The 24,997-nt window shown below is 46.6% G+C and overlaps 1 protein-coding gene across 1 annotated transcript; it reads left to right on the forward strand.

Moving 5' to 3' along the window:
• Positions 1-1,621: 1,621 nt before the first annotated feature.
• PAFAH2 (platelet activating factor acetylhydrolase 2) lies at positions 1,622-24,820 on the forward strand. The gene is made up of 10 exons (XM_054999813.1): positions 1,622-1,858; positions 10,664-10,814; positions 11,138-11,234; positions 13,583-13,651; positions 14,935-15,058; positions 15,854-15,970; positions 19,788-19,879; positions 20,043-20,213; positions 21,601-21,749; positions 23,356-24,820. Exons 1-10 carry the CDS (start codon positions 1,769-1,771, stop codon positions 23,448-23,450), a joined length of 1,155 nt encoding a protein of 384 aa, XP_054855788.1. The 5' UTR covers positions 1,622-1,768; the 3' UTR covers positions 23,451-24,820.
• The last annotated feature ends 177 nt before the right edge of the window (positions 24,821-24,997 follow it).

Here is a 24,997-nt window from a genome sequence, read left to right on the forward strand (position 1 = left end):
CTGAGCATGTAGGTAAATACATGCCCACAAAAGCGAAGGCATCATGCTGCCATTTCATCCACTATAGCTGCCGAGTCCCGTTTTAGGCACCACACCTGAAGAAAAAATATAGGGATAGGCGTCAGAGGGGGATGATAAAGATTTGGGGCCTAAAATACAATTCTAATGAGGAAAGGTTGAAGGAATTGAATAGAGTTAGCTTGGAGAAGAGAGGAGACGTGATTTTGTTCTAGCTGCCCCATGGAAGAGGGCAAAGTTCTCTGCTTCTCCAGAGAGCTAGGCTCTCTCTTATGGACTTAAGTTACTGTGGAGGGAGGGTAGATTTCAGAAGAGGTCTGGCACTGGAAACAATTCCAGATGTGCAGCAAAATAAAACAGGAGTCCAGTGGCAACTTCAAGACTAACAAGATTTATTCCTGCATAAACTTTTGTGAGTCACATAAATCATTGCATTGGTTCTTTCTTGCTTGGAGCCTTCAAGTAGAAGCTGGATAACCATCTGGCAGGAATGCTCTAGTTTAGGGTTGCCAAGTCCGAACTGGGCAATTCCTGGAGATTTGGGGTAGTGCCTGGGTAAGATGATTTGGAGTTTGAGGAGAAAGCTTAGCCCTCCATTGCCATTTTCTCTAGGGGAACTGATCTCTGTAGTTGGAGATCAGTTGTAATTCTGGAAGGATTCCAGATCCAGGCTCCACCTGGCGATTGTCAGCCCTAGGTTTTGGATTTCCTACGTTCAATGGGGCAGGGGTGCACTGGGACTAAATTGCCTGTGAGGATTCCTCCAACTCTAGCAGATATGCTTTGTAGTATTGGTGGCATATTGTAGGACAACCGTGTTTTCTCTTTACCCAAAAGAACAGATACTCTCTTGACATATTAGTGGAGGATAAACCCACACAGGGCATATGCATCAAACAAGAGCGCTCAGCAAATGTATAATATGGGTGAAGGTGGGAGGGAGATGACAATGCCTATACAATTGCAAGCTTTGATTTTTAAAAAACGTTTGTTTTTGCTGTTTCTTCCAGGCATACCGGGGCACAATCACGCCCTGGGCTTTTCACACCCGGCTTATGCTCCAGCTTGGTTTCTTAACTGCATAGGGTTTTCTGGGGAAACTCGGAGGGAAGAGGGACAGACGGTGAGCAGCCAGGGTGAGGGTGGGTGGAAGAAAACAATGTAGTTAAGCTGGAGCTAAAACCCGATGCGGGATAGCCCCCTCTTGTGCCCACCAAAGTCAGCCTGCTACGGTACCTACCTAGAAGACGCCTTAATACTCTGGCCCCAAAGCTGGGTTTTTCTCCCCCACCCCCGCTTTTAGCGTCTAGAGACTGACGGATGAAGCCTCCTTGAAACTCAGAAGTTTGCACAATCGGTTGTTTTGGTTGTTGGCCTCTGTCAAGATAGTGCATAGCTCTGTGTGTGTGGGTGGGTGGGGGGCTAAAGACCCGCAAGGCCAGCGCCCCGCCCCCCCAAGCTTGCTCCGATTTACGTAGCAGGCGCCCAGCCTTAAGACATCGGCCCCGGGCAGGACGCCGGGCAGCAGTACCACCCGCCCTGCTGGGTTTTCCTCCTTCCCAGCTCCTCCCACCGCATCCAAGCCAAGCGCGCAGCCCAACGGCCGGCGAGGGTGCGGGTTCCGGCTTCCTGATCCGAAGGCTGCTTTGCGCAAGAGGCGCCCGGGGAGGAAGTGGAACCGGAGCCGTCTCAAAGCAGCGCTTTTGCAAGCCGCCCCGCGGATTCGGAGCTCTGCGCGGACGGAGGGGCGATGGGAGTGATCCAGTCCTCCAGCCTGCCCCATGGGAAGGGGCCGCACGCCGTCGGCTGCACCGATGTGATGGTGGGCCAGAACCAGAAGGTACGGCGGGGCTGCTCGCTCCAGCCATCGAGCGGGGCGGGAGGGGGCGGGAGGAGGTCAGGGAAGATCTGGCCGAGGAAGTTGCCTTCTGCCTGTTGCATCCAGGTGTGGCCGGGCTTGCATGTGGAGCAGGCTGGGCTTCAGAGGGTACAACCTCAGCCAGTAAGTCCCTGGTTCGAATTCACTGTGCTTCGAGCTTGCCCACGCTACCCTGCACGCTGGGAACATAATGCTGTTGATGTAGATGAAGACAGGTGGGGCATAGTGGTTAGAGTGCTGGGCCAAGATGAGGGAGGCCCGAGTTCAGAGCCCCACTCTACTCATAAAGCTCTCTTGGGTGATCTTGGGCTAGTTGTGACCTCTTGACTTCATTGGGTTTATGTGGAGCTACGGGGGGGGGGGGAGAACAAATCCTCTATGCCACCCTGAGTTCCCTTGGAGGAACGATGGGGAGCTGGGGGGGGGGGATGTGCTAGACAGATCTTTCTGGCTAACTTTTTACGTGGTGTGCGTGGCTCTCCTTTACCCCTTGTTATCTGCAGCCCTGTGAGGTAGGTCAAGTGAGCTCTACTGCTGCTGCTGGAATAAATGGAAAGAAATGACGGTGAAAGATTTTTTAATGGGACTAAAGAGCTTCTTAGAGATGCTTTGCAAAAGAAGAAATGATAGTGGGGAGCAGTTGCCAGGAATCCAAGTGTGAACCGTGCACAGATTTATGCCTGTGCACTAAAACAATCCTGCAAGGTGCTCCTGTGTGCAATTTAACGCTCATTGTGAGACTTCGTGTGCACCTTTTCCTAATAAAAGACTCGCAACAACAGCCAGTGTTTGGGCTGCAGAAACTTCATGTCTTATTAATGTGACAGATTGGCCATTTAACTCACAGGGAAATTTCCCAGTGGGCCACTAGTGAACAGGTATGCACAGCCAAGAGCCAGCAATGCAGTCAGTGACTCAGGGGTCACTTGGCTCAGATCATCAGCAAGAGTAATTGGTTCCTGTTCACCTGCGGCCTCCTGTACTGCTATCAGTTTGAAAGAGGAAGCAACATGAGCTGATGGCTATTGCCAGAACTGCTGGGCTGAGCAACCCCTGCAGGCCCATCTTGGAGTGCCACAAGGGCTTGGCAGCTTGGCTTGCTCTAGGGCCCTGTTTGCTTCCCAGTCTCCTTCCTGATCATTAATTAGCATGTTGGTTATCAGTAATGCTAAACTGTATATTTTCAGTGGTGCAAATCTCTTTGTTGATCACTTCCTCTGGATTTTGGTGTTATTTGGTTATTTTAATTGTTGAAGGCTGCAGACTCACTCCTTAATCTCCAAGTTGCACACAGACAGATACACCAATAGTTCAACAAGTCCCTTTAAATGAGGACAATTCCCTTGAGGACAATAGGGTGCAGAGAACAGGTCAGGGGGCTTCCTTGGCTCCCATGTCCATGCTCCAAACTGCCTCCCACCAGTGACTTCCTCCTACCATGGGGCTGCAGGGAAACATGTCTGCTGAAAGCACCCTTCTAGTCTGAAGCCTTCCAGCATGTTTACTTGCCAGCAATCCCTGCTGTGTCCATTGGGGCTTCCTTCTGAGCAAAAGGGGTGCCGGTTTGCAGCCAGGCCTGCCTGTGCGTGCTTCCTCAGTTGTAAGTTTTGTTGCATTGACTGGGGCTTCTTCCCAAGTCAGTGATTCCCACCCCCGGATTGTGGTTTGTGCTGCCAGCTGACCAATCTATCTGCTGAGGAAAGCAGTTCTGGCAGATGCGTGGGCTGGAATGGTTTGCACAGGCAACATGCATTGCATAATCGCATCATAAATGGTGTGACTGGAGAGCAGTTTTTCCTCTCTCTTGTTGCTGGACAGAGTTCACAAAGAGGGCGTGTAGCATAATGGCTAAGAGACTCAGGCATAACCCAGTTCAACTCTCAGGGATGAGGGAGTTTCATCCGTCCCCAGCTTGTATCAGAACACAGGGGGGCTGTGGCTGAGAGGCAGAATATCTGCCTTGCCTACCGAAGGTCCCAGGTTCAGTCCCCAGCACCTCCATTTCAAAAGGTCAATTGAAAAAACTTGACCTGAAACTCTGGAGAGCCCATTGGAATAACCAAGACTAGCCTATATAGACAAAGGTCTGACTTGGTCGATGGCAGCTTCTTGTGTTCATGGAATCAGGCTTGAACAAATTGAGCTATTGACATTGTCTGTTTGCCCCAGCTTTTTTCCCAGCTTACCTGTTGCTTCAGAGGTGGTGACAGGTCAGCTATTAGATAGGACAGAAGATTCCCCTGTCTCCTCCTCCTCCTCTCTCTTCTTTCCCTCCTCTCCAGGTGCCCGTGGGCATTCTGGGAACTGTGTTTCCCAAAGCACACCACGTGCCAGGGATGTTGTGTTCCCGAGGTGTCCTTCCTCAAGGAAGGGGAGGGGGAGGAAAAGGAGGAAAGCAATGGGAAGCCAAATCTTCCCTCCTCTTAGCTGGCTTGCACTGCTGGAGCCAAAGAAGAATGTGGGGGTTTGGATTTCTTGCACGCCTTTGAAAGGGAGCCTTGAAAGGGAAAGACTTTGTAACTTTATTTTGGTTTTTAACTGGAAATGTTTTAACTATTATCGTAAGCCACCTTGAACCACCTGGAAAGGTGGGGGGGATAAATGTTTTAATAAGTAAATATCGGGGCAGCTGAAGTTCACGCTTCAGACCAAAGGAGGGGTACAAATTTTGGCAAAGGTAAGGTTTCAGGATCTTGTTGTGGCCTCAGCACACACCCCTTTCAATGCCAAGTTCACATTTGGACCTAACCGAGTCTCTGTTTAGATATTTATACTCCACTTTTCTCTTCCGTGGGACCCAAAGCGCCTTACAACATTGCAGTCTCCTCCTCACAATGACCGCCCTGTGAGGTAGACGAGGCTGAGGAACGAGTGAGTGGCCCAGACAGAGTGGGAAACTGAACCTGGGCTGTCCAGATCCTAGGATGGCACTCTGGTCACTATGCTATGCTGGCTCTTAGTGCAGTTGGGAGCCCAGCACAAGGATGTAGCCAGGGCTTTTTTTCTGGGAAAAGAGGTGGTGGAACTCGGTGGGTTGCCCTCGGAGAAAATCATCACATGGCTGGTGGCCCCGCCCCCTGATCTCCAGACAGAGGGGAGTTTAGATTGCCCTCCGCGCCACTAAGTGGCATGGAGGGCAGTCTAAACTCCCCTCTGTCTGGAGATCAGGGGGCGGGGCCACCAGTCATGTGACCATTTTCAATAGGTTCTGGAACTCCGTTCCACCGCGTTCCTGCTGAAAAAAAACCCTGGATGTAGCCATTCTTCTCAGCTGCTTGGTCCAGGCCTGAAAAGGGTGCGGCTTCATGACTGCGTCCCTGGCGTTTTCTGCCGTGTTGACTCATTGTCACTCAGGCAGACAGCTGAGCTTCTGGTTGGAGAGGGCAGGAACTGCCACGAGTGCTCTGTATGTAGAGGAAAAGTGAGATGGGTTGAAATCCAGTTGACTTCAGTGGGAGGGAGGTCTCTGGTGCAGCCTCTGCCTCTGCAGCCTATGGCTCCAAAGCCAAGCATGGCTCAGCAGGGAGCCTGATATGGCTCTTTTTAAAAGGAAAGGAAATCTTTCCATTAAGATCTTATGGAGAGGGTGGTGGGATGTTGAAGTAACCTGTGAATGGAATGGGCAGGTAAAGGATTTGAAGGGATTCTGAGAGATCACTTTCAGAAAGGGAGCATGCTGGTTTAGGCCAGTGCACTAAAACAATCATGCAGGGTGCTGCAAAGGTTGCCAACCTCCAGAGGTGGCCTGCTGTTCTCCCAAAGTTATAACTGATCTCCAGGCTACAGAGAGAAGCTCCCCTGGAGGAAATGGCACATTCCGGGAGCAGACTCTATGGCATCTCATCCTCATGGACCTCTTTCTCCCTTTTTTCTTACCCTGTGAGGTAGGTTAGGCTGAGAGAGGTGTGGTTGGACCAGGATCCACCAGCGAGCTTCCATAGCAGAATGGGGATTCAAACCCGGGTCCCCCAGGTCCTAGTATGATGCTCTGACCGCTACACCATGCTGGCTCTGAGAGTCTTGGCTTGGATCCATGGAACTCTCTTCCTGAAGTACATTACTCCTGCCTCACAACTTGAACAGCACTGTTGTGACAGATTATTAAAGTTGCACGCTTGTTTCCCTGCCCTGTTCATGTACCAAAAAAGGGGACTTTGAGGCATAGTTGTGAAGCAGCCAATGGACGATGCTGGCCACAAGAGGTTCCAGGTAGCCACATTGGTTTGAAATAAAATCCCTGTAATACATTTTATTTCAAACCCAACAGGACTATAGAAAAATATGCAAACTCTCTAGAACTTTTCATTAGGCTCGGTGTTTGTGGGGCAGCAAGAAAAAAAAGTGTTTTTTTGCAAGTATCTAGTGTCGAATTCCTGGTGCCATTTTATCTGTGTAAACTTGGAAGAATGATAACAAAAGCCCTTGAAATCGTGGCCTGAAACTTTCTTCTTCTTCTTTCTCCCCCTGCTTTTTAACATCCAGCCTGACTTTTGAGTCATTTGGGTGGGTCTTATTACAAGGCCTTTTTAAAAAATGGCTATAGCACAAGGACCTTTTGTTAAGTGGACCTAGTAGCACCGATGCATGTTTAAGGAGAATGGGGCTAATTAATAGGCTTGAGAAGAACATTTCAAGACTTCCGCCCAAAGCTAGCCCGACTATTAGGCAAATTGAGTCTGCTAGATTTGGATGTGCATTCCATGTAGCCCTATGCTGAGTTCCTTCTCCAGGCTCCAGGCCACACTGCGCAGCTGCCGTCACCCTTTACCAGGCTGTCCCTGCTTATACCAAGACACCTGCTGGCACCTCCTGCTGCACTCGGGTAACTAACCTCCCAGAGGGGCCTGGAGTTTTCCTGGAATTAATCTGATCTGCAGACTTCAGAAGTCAGTTCTCCTGTGAAAAAAGGGCTCTATGGTGTTATACCCCACTGAGGTCCCTCCCCTTCCCAAACCCCATCCTCGCTAGCTCCACCCCCAAATCTCCAGGAATGTTCCAATCTGGAGTTGGCAGCCTTACACTGCCCACAAATTGGCATTGGGCCAGCACGAGGTACAGAAGAGGCGCCATTATTTCTGAGGTGACTGGTTACTCTACTTATCTTAGTTGTGTTTGGTTGGGAGGGGGGAGTCATAGCTCACCTAGAGCGCCCAAACGTTTGGGCCAACCTTGCTTGCCCCAGGCTAGCCTTGCCCTTTTATAATAAATAGCAAACTAGGCCAGGTTGTATTCAGAGCAGGAGTTAACTTGCTTAAATATTTAATCTGGTTAACTGATTTGTCACAGGGAGTGTCTCAGTGTCACAGGGAGATCTCTGTCTTTTGGTGCTACATCTCTGAAGATGCCAGCCACAGCTGCTGGCGAAACGTCAGGAACTACAATGCCAAGACCACGGCAATACAGCCTGGAAAACCCACAACAACCATCGTTCTCCGGCTGTGAAAGCCTTCGACAATACATTGATTTGGAATAGAAACTCTTAGTTCTAACTTTGCTTTCAGTTTGCAACAGTCCACTGACTGCTAAGGAAGGTTTCATGGATAACATTCTCTATAAGACTGTTGGGGAGGACTGCACAAGGATTTTTACCAGCCTCAGGATTGCTCTCCATGTTTAAAATTCTCATAGTTCCACAAAAGTTGTAATCATCTGCAAGTGCTCCAAACGGCCACAGTTATTTATGCTTAAAAATGAATGGTTTGTCTTGCTGCCCCGCAGGTGTTTTGAGAATGTCCCAAATATCTATTGATTATGCCAACAAAGAGAGGCCAGATGCAAGAAAGGGAAGAGGCAGAGAGAGGCTGCCTCTCAAAAAGAACAGATCGGAAGTCTGTGTATGCCAGATAAGAGGGAGGTAGAGTCTGACAGGACGTGGTGGGAAGACTCCACCAGTAGTGAGAGCTCATCCAAAAGAGAAGGAAAGAAGGAGATCGAGATAGGCAGAGAACATGAGAACTACTTTCAGGCAAGTTCCAAAGAGTGGTGAAGATAAGTGTGAGAAATAAAGATGTTACCACAGTTGATTTTGACCTGAGAGGCACTGAACCTGGGGTAGGCCAGGGGCTCAGAGCCCCTGGCCTACACATTACATTCAGTATACATGCTGGCTTCCAACATGGCAAATAACACTCTGCTCACAGCTGCCAAAAACAGCACAGGAGAGAAGGCACAAATTCCTTCTTCTCCTGCACTGTGGTCCCTAACGGAATCAGGCCCTGCTGCACACTTACTCATGGGTTGCCACAGGAACTAGCAGCTGCAATGTAGGTACAAGTCCCCGTGGTGAACTCATGCAGTTTGTAACGTCTAGTGAGGCTCCCAGAGAGAAAGGGACTCTTGCAGGCAGTTAAGAAAATGGAAGAATGTCTGTGCCTTGTTTGCCTCTGCAGGCCCCTCAAGCTTTAACATGCTCCTTCTACCATATGGTGACAGTGAAAGCCAGTTTGGTGTTGTGGTTAAGAGCGGCAGGACTCTAATCTGGAGAACTGGGGAACTTGAAGCCAGCTGGGTGACCTTGGGTCAGTCACAGCTCTCTCGGAGCTCTCTCAGCCCCACCCACCTCACAGGGCAATTGTGAGGAGAATAATAACACACTTTGTAAACTGCTCTGAGCGGGCGTTAAGTTGTTCTGAAAGGTGGTATATAAATTGAATGTTGTTGTTATATATAAATGTTTGAATCAATAATATATCACTGGGGTAGTTAATTAAATTATAAGACTCTGAATCCATTTTGCAGCCAGAGGCAGGCAGCTAATCAGTTGCTATAATTTCCAATTATGTTAACAGGGAAAAAACAGGAATTTATTTACTTGAAGGCACCAGTTAGAATCTTGGTGAGGAGGAGAAAGAGAGACTCTGTTGCTACCTCCAAAAATGTCTCAACTTGCTAACCAGAGTACGTTTCCTGGACCATTTCTTGAGCAATTACACCTCAGCTAGTAATGGATGGTATTGCATAGAAGAGGTGAATAACCACCACACCTCCGTTCAGTAACAGAGGTTTCTGATGTTGACAGTGAGAGTTCCAGGAAGGGAAAGCGGCCTACACGGAATATATAAAATTTCATAGGCGAGACTAGGTCAATGCCATGGCTCAGTGGCAGAGCATCTCTTTGGCATGCAGAAGGTCCCAGGTTCAGTTCCTGACATCTTCAGTTAAAAGAATTAGGTAGGAGGTGATATGAAAGACCCTCGAGAAGCCACTGCCAGGAACCTGGGAGATCTCCAGACCCCACCTAGAACTTGGCAATCTTCTCCAGTTAAAGGAACTCAAATGTCGGGTGAAAGATCTTTCTCTGCTTGAGAATTGCTGCCGTTCAGCGTAGGGGATGCTGGGTTAGATAGCCAGAATTACATCCACACTTTGCTGGGTGTTGCACTATCGTTGTGGAATAGCTGTAATTTACAACTGGATTTTCCAGTGTGAACAAGACAGTCCAGTACACAGGCTTCCCATTCCAGACAAAATAGTAACTGCTCGTATCAGGAGGTCCGTGTATAACATGTTCTCTCCATACAGTGGCTGAGAAGGGCTGTTACACAGGCCTGATATGAGTGGTCACCATTTTGTCTGAAGAAGGAAGCCCATGTACTTTCATCCTTGGTACAGGTATATCATGTTTTCAAACAAAATAGTGGCCACATGCATTGGGAGGATCACATGTGGCATATTCTCCCCACACATGTGGTCATGCCTAAGCAACTGAAAAGGGCTTACGATGGAGCAAGGGGTGGAGGCAGCCAGGGATCTGACTCACTATAAGGCATTCATAGGCCATTTCCACACACGTTGAATAATGCACTTTCAATGCACTTTCGCAATCCTTTGGAAGTGGATTTTTTGTTACACACATGGAAAATCAGTTTCAAATGTTCACTAAAGAGTATTGAAAGTGGATTATCCAACGTGTGTGGAAGCAGCCATGCATTCAAAACGGGACTTTGATCGTTCTAAAATGGAATTCTGTGATGTTGACTTTTGGCAATCGCAGCTAGTACGGAACAAGTTCCCCAGACCCTCTATTAAGCATGCTAGGTGTCAGGCATTCCTCTGTGGCTGTTTTGTTGTGTTCAGTCTGTTAGTAAAATACAGGTTCCAAAGAAAGATCCAGCCTTCTGGAACACACTCTAGAGTAGAAAATCTTTGAGTCTGCAAATTAATTTATCCCATAGGTCAGACTGCCTAGTGGCTGAGAGGTACCTTGCCCTTCTAGCCTGAGTTGCCTGGAGCAGTTTGCTTTTTACTTAGGCATTTATGCAACAAACCTGCTTTCTATTCTGTTTGCAGCACATGTGGGGGAGTGGCGGTAAATGGATGCTGGAGGGTTTAATTGAAGGACCTTAGAGCCTGCTTAATGATTTTGTGAACTTTTTAAAGAATGAAATAAAATATTGAAAATATAAATATTACTACTACTACTACTACTACTACTCACAAAATATAGACTTGGATCCTGCCATTTTAGACAGGATCCAGCCATTTTATTAAATAAATTAATTAATAAAATCCAGCCATTTTATTAAATATGTATATATAGAGAGTAACAATAACAACACAAATGTATCTTTTACAGGAAGACTGTGCAGTTATACAAAACAAAAGTTAGATATAATTTCTGACACCAAAATTCATAAATACAAAATTCAAACATGCTAACTCAGTTTTCTGTTCACACTCACATTCTGTATATGAGATGAGCGGAGAACAGGGTATGGCACGGGTGTTGTGTCTCTGCTGCAACCTGGTTTTCTTTTTACTCATCAGGGTCTCTTCTTCCGCTTGTTCTATCCCTGCGTCTCGCAAGAGGGGGCAGAACAGCCCTCCTGGATCCCCCGCTATGAGTATTACTGTGGACTAGCTGACTACATGAACCTGAACCGGAAATGGTGCGCCCCATTACTCAGCGTGACCTTCGGTAAGAGAGTTGCCAGCTGCTAGGCTTGGTGCAGAGAACATTGCATGCATGTTCCAACAGATGTTTCTGCTTAGCAGTTTAGGGACTAGGACCTTGCGGAAATGTCAAAACACCCAAATCCCAATCTCTTGCAGGATCAAGAGAATACCCGGGGTGGTGCCTGTATATCTGAACACATTCTGAAGAAACCACCAAGAACAAATAAGAGAGCTGAGGGTTTTTCTTTAGAAAATGTTGCAATCTCGTAATAACCAGGAAATAAAGCATTCGCCCTGAGTTGCTGGCCTTGTCCTACTGTTTATGTGCAATTTTGTTTTCTGCAGGGTCATGTCGAATCCCCGTGAGCTGGGACAGCCCTCTTAAACCGAGTAACAGCAAGTATCCCTTGATCATATTCTCCCATGGACTAGGAGCCTTCCGGTAAGTATCCTGCCCTGAATGCTAAAGCTCTCTGATCTGCAGAAGATTGAGATTTTGGACCTGCGTATAGCAAAACTTTCTTCTGTGGGGAGTGGGTTGGAAAGAGGAACCCTCTGGAGAAACTACTAGATATGTATACGCAGTCTAAGCGTCCCGTGAGAGCCAGAAACTTCAGGATTGCAGGACAGCTACCAGCGGCCATGTTCTGTAGAGTGGTCCTGTGGTGTCCCCTCCTCACAAAAAGATAAGAAGCTGACTTATACTGAGGCAGGCCAGTGGTTCATTTAGGCCCAGACTGGCAGCATGACTGGCAGCGTCCATCCAGAGGAAGAATTTTGAGGTTGAGCAGGAATTCCCCCACTGCCACGAAACTTGTGAGGTGACTTTGGGTTGATCTCACACTTTCAACCTACCTCACAGGGTTATTGTGAGGATAAAATGGTAAAGTGAAAGCTGATCTTTTAAAGAATCTTAGTATGGGAGTAGGAATGTGTTATGACCTTTTCTTTCTCTCGGGTAGATTTTGCCTTTAATCTTTCTCTTACACCCTCTGGGTAGATTGCTGCCACCAGGAATTATATTCCAAGATATTTTATTTAAATTTCCTCTTTAGTAACGTGCCCAAGCATCAGGCTCCTTCGTGGTAGTATGTGGCCCTGAGGATAGGAATGGGATATAGGGATGACAGATACTCTGGGATATTAAAACAACAACAACAAAGTAAACTTTTATTTTTATAAGAAGTGTATTGGTTTCATATTATTTCTTAAGCTTGATGGTTTCAAAGAACGTTACTGGTTCTTAAAAGTTTCCTTTCATAGACACAGTCACACAGATCTTCTCTCAGGCTTCGCACACAGTTTGCCTGCTTCAGATATCAACCTCTCACTCAAATACACACAGACTTTCTCTCTCAGGCGCACACACAGTTTGCCTGCTTCAGATAGAATGAATGTATAGTCTCACAGACACACACAGTTCAGGCTTCCACACAGGTTGCCTTTCTCTCAAAAATACATGGACACTCTCAGGCTGCACACAGCTCGCCTCTCTTGCCCTGGATGAATCTTTTCTCTCCCTCAGTAACTAAAAACTGCAGTTCACTGCGCCCCCACTCTCAGTCATCAACCCATCATTTCACTCACTCATCCCTCTCTTTCACCCCCACTCTTCATCTGAACCACACCTAGCATTTAAAGACACACACACACTTAAAATCATTACAGAATGTCACATGCATGTTCTTGTTTTCATCTGTGAAATGCTGGGGGCGTGTTGCCCCTGGATGCATACATGATGGGTAATACGCAGATTGGTTTAATATGTGGCTAACATGGTAGAGCTTGGGAGAGGGGGTGGTATGGCGCAGAATGTCCTGGCCATGTGGTCAAATCCATTCCATTCGTGGAGGTGCTTTCCTCCAGTAGAAGGAAGGATGGGAAGGGCTTCTGCTGCTAGAGGTAAGCGCCTTGGTTAGTGGAACAAATCTGCTGTGGCTTTTCTGACCGGGAGCTCTTAAAACAGGCACCCTTGATGATATTGATATCACTGATTTTGTAGGTAGTCCCTTGGATTAAGAAGGCTCATCTGTTTCAAGACTGATTGAATGACTGCTTTAGAGGGAAGAGATCCCAAATCCTGTTAGAAATCCCCTTGGCCATCCAACCCCACCCCCCACCCCCACCCCCAAATCTTTATGAGCTTATTAAACACCACCAATGGATAAGTATCATATAGAGTGGCTTAGTCCACATGAGACTTAACATATTTTGGAGACATAATGTGATGCTAATGATGTCCGGGAGTTCCCCGGCTGCAAGGAGCCTACAGTTTAAAAAAGACAAATGGAGGAACAGAAAGAAAGAGAGATTCCAGGATAGGAAGGGGTTAATGGGAACAGGTCTAAATTATCAGTGCTTAAAATTCAGGAATGAAAAGTAAGGGGTACTGGGGGAGAAGTGGAGGCTGTGGTGAAGTAGAGGCAAAGGAGGGGTTTGGGAAAGAGAGGAAGAAATCCCCAACTTGAGCCAATCACCTCCTTGGGCCCTGTTAAGGGATAAGCCAAAGGCTGTGCCGGAAAGATGTGTTTTAAGGACGGATTTGGAAGGGCTATAGGCATGAGTATGGATAAAACATTGCAAACAACTATACTCAAAAGTCTGCACAATATTTTGTGTCATTTTGGTTGTCCCTGACTAAAAAGGTATTACATGGTTATGGTTAATGATAGCCTTCTAATGGGTTTGTGGAAACATGCCTGCATTCCCACAAATAGAGGCCCCAACAACTGGAGAAATCGCAGGAATGACCTGATGTTCTTGCTGTCTTTTCCACCTTTTGATTTTCAGAACTGTTTACTCTTCTATCTGTGCTGAAATGGCTTCTCGTGGGTTTCTGGTGATGGCGCTTGAACACAGGTGAGAGAGTGAATCCTCTAAGAACAAGAGCCCGGTCAGTTTGTGTGTTGAAAAAGGTCTTAATGGGATGTGCTGCAGTTGTCCTGTGTGGTCTGAAAAAGGACTTCCATTTGTCTTCCCAAATCTACTGGCTTCATTGGCGGTGCCACCCTAGGCAGAATTACGCTCACCTAAAGTCCATGGGATTAGAAGGGGGTAACTCTGTTTAGCATTGCACTGTGAGTGCCCCTGAATTCTAGTTTTCGGGAGGAGTGAGGGGAAAGGGTCTCTCTCTTTTCATACAGAGAGCCCTCCTGGTAACTGCTCATATCACAGGTGAGACAGGAAAAAAGACAATTTGCTTTGTGTGTAATTCACTCAACAGTGTATTGAATTGGGGTTTGGTGTTGTGGTTCAGAGCGTGGGATTCTAATCTGGAGAGCCGGGTTTGATTCCCTACTCCTCCACTTGAAGCCAGCTGGGTGACCTTGGGCTAGTCACAGCTCTCTGGAGCTCTCTCAGCCCCACCCACCTCACAGGGTGTTTTGTTGTGTGGATAATAATAACATACTTTGTAAACCACTCTGAGTGGGCATTAAGTTGTCCTGAAGGGCGGTATATAAATCGAATGTTGTTGTTATTACTCATATTTTTAACATGCTGCACACAAGCTATTTATTTAAGGTAGTTGTGCCACTTTTTTGATGCAGTGCAGTGGAATTACTTTGCAGGCGGGTCCTGTAGAGTACAGTAGGTTTAGAAACGTGTCCCGTTTCCAAAAGTTTGAGAGCCACTTGAGAGCTGTTGAACTAACAGCTTCAGCAAGGGTGGGTTTGGGGGAGGAACAGGGAAAGATGCATCACATTGGCATTCTGGAACAGAGATCCAGGCATGGGGGAAGCAGGGAAAATTGAGCAGAAAGATTCCTTCCGCTGAAGATTTATGGATTTCCAGCTACCTTCGGTGTCATGTGGGATGTGGAGATGATTGAGGACTTTGACTATATCTCTTTTCTCTTTGTGCTCTTACCTGTCTCAGCTAGAAATTGTAGATCCAGAGGAGTTAGCCGTGTTAGTCTGCAGTAGCAAAATAGCAAAGAGTCCAGTAGCTCCTTTAAGACTAACCAACTTTATTGTAGCAGAAGCTTTCGAGAGCCACAGCTCTCTTCGTCAGATGCATCTGATGATGAGAGCTGTGGTTCTCGAAAGCTTCTGCTACAATAAAGTTGGTTAGTCTTAAAGGAGCTACTGGACTCTTTGCTATTCAGCTAGAAGTGACTGCTTAATGGCTACTTGTTCTTCCAGAGACCGCTCTGCTTCTGCCACTTACTTCTGCAAGGGGGAACCTGAGGCTTCAGTGCAGGAAGAATGGCTCTCCTATCAAGGGGTACCAAAAGATCAGAAGGAGTTTCGCTTCCGAAACCCCCAGGTACACGAATCTGAGCAGCCTTTTTTAAAAACAACGTACAGCAGAATAAAAACTAGATTAAAATACCATCTCTCTAGCACACTTTTTCAACCAGTGTTCTTCCAGGGAGTTCATAAAAGTGCCTGTGGGTCCCCTTTTCTCCACTTTATCTTCATAAGAACCCTCCAAGGTAGGTGAGGCTGAGAGAAAGGGACGGGCGCAAGGTCATCTAGCCAGCTTCAGAGCCACATGGGGATATGAGCCAAGATTTCCCAGATCCTGGTCTGGCACTTTGACTCTGGTCTTAACCTTGTTTTGTTCTCTAGGCGAGACTAGAAGAGACGATGGGAGACTTCTGAAGCCATTTAAAGTTAGCAAATGGCATCCCTGTGGAAGAGGTCTGATTTGGATTGGGGCCAAGGCATGAGGCTTCCCTCTGAGTTTTGGTTCCCCCTCTTCAAACTGCTCCTCCACACAGCTCTTGGGGGCTGTGGCGGTGGTAGGGTATGTGATTTGCATGGTAACAGTCCTGAGTTTAATCCCTTGTGTTTCTAGTTTTAAAAAAAGAAAGGGCCAACGTGGTGCAAAGCTTAAAGGAAGTATATAAAGTTGGGGGAAATGGTCTGGGGAGAATGACCATTAGCACACCCCAGGTCTGAATTGGTAAAGGGGCTCCCCATGGATGCTTTTTAGCCATGCAGTTGCTCAGAGGATTCCCATCACGCTTTGTCTGCCTCTTCACGTATAGTAAGATTCAGCCGTGCAAGTCAACGGAAGAACAGTGGCTTGACGGTAAGAATTCTTTTCTGCTTCCAGCTCCATCAGCGAGCGAACGAGTGCATCCGGGGACTGAAGCTGATCCGGAACATCGACAGCGGCAAGGCGGTCATCAACCTCTTGCACACGGACTTTGATCTGTCCTCCTCGCTGAAGGTAAAAATATGGAACTCGCCAAGCCTTTCTGTGGGTTGCAAAGTAAAGGTGCTTCTGGGGGATTCTGAGCTTGGAAAACTGCTGCATGAGACTGTGCTCATCCTGTTCTTCCCCAACAAGATCCAGGCCTGGTTTCTGCTGTCACACTTATTCCAAAGGAGCTGTAAATCTGTTGGTTGGTCTGTGAAAGCTAGTGTGGTTGTAGTGGTTAGACTAGAAACTGGGAAACCTGGGTTCAAATTCCCACTCTTCCATGAAGCTCATTGAAGTTGACCTTGGGGCTGTCGTTCACTCACACCCTGATCCACTTCACAGGGTTGTTGTGAGTGAACTGGGCAAGGGAGAACCAGATGCATCACCCTTGAAAGAAGGGTAGGATAAAAATGTGCTTGATAATTTTTTGGGGAGGGGGGGATATTTTTATCCTGTTTTTCAAATGAATTAAATTTTCATTTTTATGCGTCTAAAATGTTTGTATCCTGCTTTTCTGACAAACATTCCGTGGTTTCTAGATGAACATAAGTATTAAATCCACTACCACCAACAGATTCACACAACCAGCATAGCAGCAGGTCAATTTGCAAAGACCTTTTTAAATAGTTCAGTCTTGTGCTTTCTCCTATCCCTTGTGAAAGAGGACAGTTCTCTAGGCAGTTTCTTCCAGAGGACCCAGGGCTGCTACTGAAAAAGACCAAGTCTGATCTGAAACCACCCTAAATTCCCTTAGTGTTGGGCTTGTTTGCAGCCCCTATTGTGATGAGTGTGGAGCACTCTCGAGTTTTGTTTTAAAAAATTTTAAACAGACAAAAACTATTAATAATGAAAAGGATACAGGCCTGAGCTGTGGCCAAGTCAGTTAAACATGCAGCTCAACATAAAAGAAGCAAGCCAAAGGCAGGAAATCCATCTAGCTGGGAGCCCGAAATTCCCTCTTTAAAAGTGCCACTTGTATGCAGGGCCGACATCCACAGGGAAGGGACCAGGTGGATTTCTCTTGGGAGGGAGTTCCAGAGTCTCAGAGCCACGGCCAGAAGAGCCCAACTCTCAGTTCTGGCTTCACTTAAAAACTTCAAGTGGCAGAAACTCACTGAGAAGCTGATGCTTGTATAAACAACGTGTCCATTTTTCTGGTGCCTTGAGACTCTTGTTTGGTTTTGCTATGACAGATTAATACTGCTGTTCTTCTGGAACGCTGTACTGTAGAGGGTGTTCTCCCCCGCCCCCGCCCCCACCCATGCAACATGCTGTGTGGCAAGAATCTAAAGTGCTTAAAAATGGAAATCGGTAACAGGCAGAGACTTGAGCACTGGGCATTGGCATTAAAAGAACCGGGGGGTCGTGCTGCAAGGGCGTTAGGGCCTGGTTTTCTTCTGGGAGATCTTAGAGGGTCTGCAGCTGATTGCAGCTCTTGAGTGGCTTCAATCTACAGCGTGTAACCTTCTAGGTGCGCTCATAGGCAAATCCCATCCACCTTCCCTGTTTTGTTTTTCCTTGCGGTCTCCAGCTCTCTCCTCCAAGACCTCACCGTAATATTAACCCATGGTCACTAGGGGGAGCCTAATCCTGCTCTGGTTTTCCACAACTACAAGTGGGAGGTATCTGGGAAGGAACCAGCAGAACAAAGCAAGCGTTATTTGCTCTGCCTCCTCCCCACCCTGTTTTTACCTGCTTCCCCTCCCTTCCACCCCCCTAAAAACCACCCATCCTGTCTCTTCTTGTAGTCAAAATTTCTTTCTCCCGCCCTATATGTAGCACAGGTCTTTTGCATTATCCCTCCTGTAAAGGCATTGCATCATATGGGACCCCCCTTCAGGGATGCAGGGCTCAGCTCTGCTCCATACGAGACCATCTGTGGTTACCGCTCCCCCTCTCAAAGCCACTGAAGAAGAACTTGCCCCTCGTTGCAGGATGCAGCTCTAAAAATGACTTAAGGAGAGGGGTGGAGGGGTGGGGATGTCTAGGAATTTCCCCCAAAAGCTCTAAAAGGATAATGCATTGGACTTTATATCTGTGTATTAAAATAGGGAATGGCTAGTGCCACAGGTGTAGCATTGATTTTGCATGGCAATGCCCTTGCATCGCCATGTTTATGGCATGCGCTCCTCGTCGTGGCCAATCATTCCTACACTCTGCATCCAGAATCCCACCCTGAGCCTCAAAGCCATCATTCATCGGTGGCATCCAAGTAAGCAGGTGGGGGCACCTTTTCCTAGCAAACTACACGTGCTCCTGGACCACAATACATCAGGACATTTACAAGGATCCCCCCAAACCAATGAGATCTGCTGCAAGTTAACTTAGAGCTAAACTACAAAAGACGAATTACACGAGGAGGAGCACATGAAGGGAATTGCAGTGTTAGTCGGGGAGCTGAGTTTTAAAATGGATCGGAAGGCTTTGTCAATTTCCCCTCTCTACAGAGCCTGAGAGAGCCCTGCTCAGAGGGTTTGTTAATTTCCTCTTTGCCTCAGAAAGGCTTTGTCAGTTTCACCTCCCCTTCTAAGAGGCAAAGAGGAAATAAACCTTCTGAGCTGCAATCTCCTTGGATCTGCAGAGAGGGGAAATTGACAGAGCCTTCCTATCGCTTTTAAAACTCAGCTTCCCAGCTAACATTGCGACTCCCTCCATGTGCTCCTCCTTGTGTAATTGGTCTCTTAGATGGATTTGAGAAAAAGAAATGAGACAGATTCACAGTAGATAGGTCTATCAAACGATATTAGCCAGGATAATGAAATGGAGCTTCCATATGCAGCAGCACTAAATCTGAGAGTAGTGGGGGGAAACAGAAGTGAACTATTGCCTTCTTGCTGAGCTTAGGAACTGGCTGTGTGCTGCTAGGGCCCCAGTTCGAATGTCGCCATGGCTGCAAAATCCCCAGAAGGCCTTTAGCAAGCGCTGTTGCCTCAGTTTCACACACACGCCCAGTCATGCAATGTGGTCACCATCCTAGGTTTGCCTTGCAGGGTTGTTGTATGGATTGAATCAGGGTTCAGGAGGGCTTTAATAAGCTAGACTGATATCGTCAGATTTCGGAATCTAAGCAGCGTCAGCCCTGGTGAGTATTTGGATGGACGACCACCAAGGAAATCCAGGGTTGCTATGCAGAGGCAGGCAGTGGCACACCACCTCTGAATGTCTGTTACCTTGAAAACCACATGGGGTTGCCATAAATTGGCTGTGACTTGATAGCAAAAAAGAGGAGGCTGTATTAGAATGGTTCAGGAAGGTGCTTTAATAAAGGGAATAAGGCTGCATTTAGTATGTATTTTCTTGTTCTCGCTGCATTGTTTTTATACTTATGTAATAACCATATTCTGCATTGTTTAACATATTGTATCTAATCCTTGACTCTTTATTTCAGATTTCTGTAATCCTAGTCCTATTACATTGCTTATTAGATGTCTCATCCTATTGATCTCCTCTTATCCTGGGCACTCTAAACTCATGAGTTACCAGTAGCTTACCAGTGGCTGGACAGTAACTCATGCATTCCCTAGAAGACCCAGTAAAGGAAAGATCTGCTTTAGGCTTCTTTTTAATGCTTTTATTTCATATGATTTTCCTGTGTCCTCTGTGCTGCTTAGCTGATAGTGTCATTTCTGGTGCTCCTTCTAGTCCATATTCTGTTTCTAGGACAGAACAAAACTGGCTAACGTGCTGGACTGGGCTGGAGTGGGGGAATTGTTTGAAAAGTTTTTCATTACTCAGAATTAGCTTTAATGAAAGAAAAGGTTAATGATTCCAGAACATGGTAGTTCTGGAAGAGCAAACTCTAGGCTTTTGACTTCTTTAAACCATCACGTGCTTTCACTTCCAGGACAACGTGGATTTGTCCAGAGTGTCCGTCATGGGTCACTCCTTCGGAGGGGCGACAGCAATCCTCGCCCTTGTGAAAGAGGCCCAGTTCAAGTGAGTATATGCCAGACGCGGCTATGAAGTTGCTAAAGAGCAGAGGTTGCCTCGACGACTCTGAAGTGGCAACCGGGGATCTCTTTCTAGTAACACTCGGCCAGTTGGGAATCCACAGCCTTGGTTACCTGCTTAGTGCTTGCTGCGCATTTGTCCCCTGCAGGTGTGCTGTTGCCCTCGATGCCTGGATGTTCCCTTTGGAGAACTCTCTCTACCCAAAAGTGACCAAGCCAGTGCTTTTTGTCAACACCGAGACCTTTCAGACTGTGGATAGCGTGGCCAAGATGAAAAGGATCTGCTCCACAAATGATGAGACCAAAATAATCACAATCTTGTAAGCCTGGACCTGCTTAAAGTGTGTGCCTCAGAGCATTGGCATATCGTCTTTAGTGGCATGCATCCAAACGTACATACATCCCACCTCACAGGGTTGTTGGGAGGATAAAATGGAGGAGAATGCTGTACGGCACTTTGGGTCCCCGTTGCTGAGAAAGGCAGGGGATAAATGAAGTAAATAATAAATATAGCTGAAGATGGGGCGGGGGGGCCATAAAAGGAAGGTGAGTGGAGAGGAGAGAAGGAAGCAGAGAAGAGTGAGAATGGGCAGCTGCCAGGACAGGAAATTATGTGGGGAGAGGGATACAGGGGAAAGTGAGATCCCCCCCCAAAAATCCTTGCAGGTTTCTCACCATGCAACTAGCCCCAGCTCACACCAACAGCCGTCACTTCACAACTTGGCCAGAGTTTTCGGGGGGGGGCATGCCAGGGAGAGGGAAAGAGAAAGCTGAAGACAGAGAGGAAGATAGGTTGGTTGGCTGGTGGGTGGGAAAGAAAGTAGGAAATAGAGAGAGGCTATGGGGGCGCTCAGGGAAGGAAAAGAGGAAATGGAGGAGAGGGGGAAATGAGAAGCCCCCCACAAGTCCTTGTGGGTCCCCTACTTGTATAGTTGAATGTGCTTTCAGCCCTAAATGGTTCAAAAGTCTTTTGAAGATCAAATCTATAGTTCATGTTTGTTTAAAAAATGCAAGGTCATAGCCAGACAACTTGGTTTGGAGGAGCTGCTGTTGTCAGGAGGGCTTCAAAAAAAAAGAGAAAAATCCACTCCCAGCCAGCTTCTACAGCCCTCTTGCAAAGCCCAGGTGCCTCAGTATATTTTAGTATCTACAAATTATTAGATCCATAACACTTGAGCTGAGAGGTATTTTTTTTTAAGTTCAAAAGATTTTCCCCCCCCCCTTACAGTAAACAGTTCTCTTAAGTTAATAGCTGTTGCTAAAGACTGGTTTTTCCGGATTATTGTAATCTTTTTTTAAAAACTAGGAGGAATCTTGGAGGGGCATAGCTGAGTGAATCAGGTGAACAGCTTTTAGAGCATTCACTACTGGGGGCGGGATCAGTTGCTTTTTTAAAAAATAAAGAATACTGTTCTGAAAAGAAGCTCTACTACGTATTAACAAAAATTATACAAATTAAAAAGCCTGGATTTTGATTTTTTTTTCGTGGGTCAGATCCATGAGCATTCCCGCTCTGGCTATTGGTCTTCAGCAGTGTGATGTTTTTCTTGCATGGGGACTTTTAAGGAGAGGTTGGACTGACGTTTGCGGCTTAGCACATAATATTTTTGATGTTAGAGATGGAAGGTGGACTTATGACCTTCTTGGATCCAGTCCTGCCTGCTGCTTTTTGTCCTTCTAATCTAAGGGATTTTGTTTTCCTCCCAGGGGTACCGTCCATCAGAGCCAAACCGACTTCACCTTCCTTGCAGGCAACCTCCTGAACAGGGTCTTCCAAACAAGGGGAACCCTCAATCCGTATGAAGGGCTGGATATCACTAATCAGGCGGCACTTGCCTTCCTACAAAAGCATCTCCGTAAGTTAAAGGTCCTGCGAGGAGGCACTTGTACACTGGAGGCAGATGCTGAGAGGCAGCGTGGCATGGTGGTTAGAGTGCCAGACTAGGATCTGAGACACTCAGGTTCTAATCCCCGCTCTGCCACAGAAAGTCATTGGGTGATCTTGGGACCATCAGCCTAAGCTACCTCACAGAGTTGTTGTGAGGATAAAATCTTGTAAGCCACGTTGTCCTCATTGGGGAGAAAAGTGGGTATAAATATCTAAATAAGTAGGGCTTCTGATGAAGTGAAGCAAGGACTCTTCAGTACAAGATCTTGTAGAAGCGGCCAAAACTAGATATATCAGCCGGATTTGGTCTGCTTCCAGATCCCTATGAAGCATTGGGTGTAATATGGGAAAGGTGGGGGGAGAAGTAAGCTGCCCTTTGTTTGAACTAAAATCTGGGAGACCCAGGTTCAAATCCACTCTCTGCCATGGACACTCTCTGGGTGACCTTGGGCCAGTCACACACTCTTAGCCTAACCTATCTCACAAGTTGGATGTTGTGAGTATAAAATAGAGGAGAGGAGAATGATGTGAGCTGTTTTACTGGGGTATAAAATATCTAAATAAGTAAAGATGTGGGTTCCTTCAAGGAGCTTGAAGGCAGCTTGATGGAGGGACTGGGGCTCATGATGGTTCCTCTCACTTCTACCTCTGATGAACAGTTTTAGCTGGATTTTGTATTTGCCTTGGTCTTGGTCCAGCTGTCTCTGGGGTATCTGGTTGGCCACCTTGGGAGACAGGAGGCTGGACTAGAAGAACCACTGACTTGGCCCAGTGGGAATTTTTCTGTTCTGTTCTTACAACCGCCAGTAACATAGCAAGCTTTCGGCTTCTGTACCATGGAAGACCGGCAATAGTTTTTAAGGGAGCTGGAAGTTTCTGACAGAGCCTTTATTTCCTGTGGGGCACACGCCCCTTTCTTGTGCCCCATCATCATCTCAAGCCGAATGTTCAGCAGAGAATTGTGTCATAAATGTGCATACCCACTTCCATTTATGCATTTCAGTGCTTGAGGGAGAGATTGCATCCCAGGGTGCAACGTCTTTCCCAAGACTTTGGAAATGGATGCAGGAGTTTTTCAGAGGCAGAATCCTGAAAATATACATCCACTTTCCTCAGGGTATTTCCATGTTCAAAGCTGAATATTGTGTTACAAACACACTCACAACCGGAGAGTGCTGGATATGCAAGTTAAACCAAAGGCCTTGTTTGGTTTGGGGGAATACCTATGTCCTGTTGTATGCTTTGCATTTTTTTAGCAGGACGCAGTCTTTAATAGGTAGATGTATTTATTCATTGTAGGCATTTATATCCCACAGTTTCTCAGCCAGGGGCTGGTTGTTGTATGAAGGGGCTTGCAGATAAACAAAGATTCACAGTTTTAAGAAAAGCAATGAAAAACATTGTCCATTATGACAACATAGGATAAGCAAAAAAAAAATCAATTTAAAACATCAACAATTATATACTAATGAATCCTGCAGGCGTTCTTTCTTTTAATGCTTGTAGATGAATCTTGCCAATAGCAAGTTATCATGCAGTAAATTTTCTGTGATACCTTCTTTCTCCTGTCTTAGAGCTGAAAGAAGACTTTGACCAGTGGGATGGCCTTCTGGAAGGTGTCGGGGATGCTGTCATTCCAGATGGACCTCTGCAGAAGTCCAGCCTCTAGATATCAAAGGCAGGGTGTCTCCAGGATACTTAGGATTCTTGAATGAGTGGGGAAGAAAGCATTCCCTTATATACAAATTGCTGTTTGGATATAACACCTGCTACCAACTTCCTGGTGGCTCTGCTGATGAGATGCTCTGGCCATCCTGTAACTTGCTTAAACATACTATTCAGTCCTCTGTTGCTACAGAAAGGAAGATCTGAGATGTGGATAATTGGGGAAGTATGTCTGCATCTCTGTGGCTTTTGGAGGAGGAACAGCAATAAAGATTGTAGTCTCGTAGCACTGGGGAGTCTCCTGGACGAGCTTCCAATGAAATGAAAGGTCAGGTGGATGAAACCCCCTTTGATACCATCCTTCGGCAGTCTACATTCTGGGAAAATTACTCGAGAGCTTTCAGTGGTAAAATTCCTGCAGCTTCCTGTCAAAGGCAAACAGAGTCCAAGCAGCTGATTGTCTCACCTGTGATGGTACCTAGAGGATGAAGGACCTGCCTGATCTATGGCTCACCATGGAAACCAGAGCGAAGATTATCCCTGATTGGAGAATCAGAAAATCTCAGGGCTGTGTAGAAGCATCTGTGTCTCTGGCTGAGCCGTTCTTCAAATCCCTTCTTGGCACATGATTAGTTAATTGCCAGATGTTTTCATTGCCATTCACTTCTTACCGCTTGATTCCTCCCAGATGTTTCCGTAGCCTATATCGGGTCTGTTTGTTAGTTTTTGTACCTGAACAACAATTCAAACTCCTAGAGGCAACTTTTCAAATGGTTAGATTGGACCAAGCATGTGGCTGGCATCAAATAATAGTGGACACGCTGCAGGGAAGTATTTGCAAATTTAATTTGTAAAACTAAAAAATAAGAGGTTCAAATAGGTCTTGAAGTTTTCACTTCTGACCTACATCCAAACTACTTCTGACACTGGAGATCTGTGTTTGGATTGGGGCCATAGTACTGATGGATTGGATGGATTCCTCTTCCCCCTAAGTTGTTTTCTCATCAAGGAATGACTACTCTCAGACATCTGCTTTAAACTTTGGGGAAGGGGGAATGAGATACAACACAAGTACCTCTTTCCCTTTCGGGGACGTAAGGCCATGGGAGGAGAGTTTAACACACACCACTTTCCCAGCAATGCAGTCCCCCCGCCCATAGGAACACATATTGGAGGCCCAATCCAAACACAGGTCATCATTTTATGTCCCCCCCACCTCTGTTATTACTCAGGAAATAATCTAAATGCTGCTGGGATGACTCGCGTCATTCAAAACTTGTATGACACGCATGTGATGAGGTCTACGTTTAATTCTTGTTAGCTCTGTGGGAAGAAGAGATTTGTGGGTTTTAACATGTTCTTATGCTGCTAATATTATTGAGTGTCCTTTTCTTTATTCCAGAACGGGCCAGGGGGCTGGGATGAGTTCAAGCGAGGACTGTTGTGTGCAGCTGAGCAAGAGGTATGGGTGTGGGCTGAAGCCCGCTTCCGTTTTTATGACGGATCTTACGTCTCAGCAAAAAAGCACCCTTTTGTTTTGCACACATGACT

The sequence above is a fragment of the Eublepharis macularius genome, chromosome 15 (genome assembly GCF_028583425.1).
Source record: "Eublepharis macularius isolate TG4126 chromosome 15, MPM_Emac_v1.0, whole genome shotgun sequence".
In the NCBI taxonomy this organism is placed as follows: Eukaryota; Metazoa; Chordata; class Lepidosauria; order Squamata; family Eublepharidae; genus Eublepharis; species Eublepharis macularius.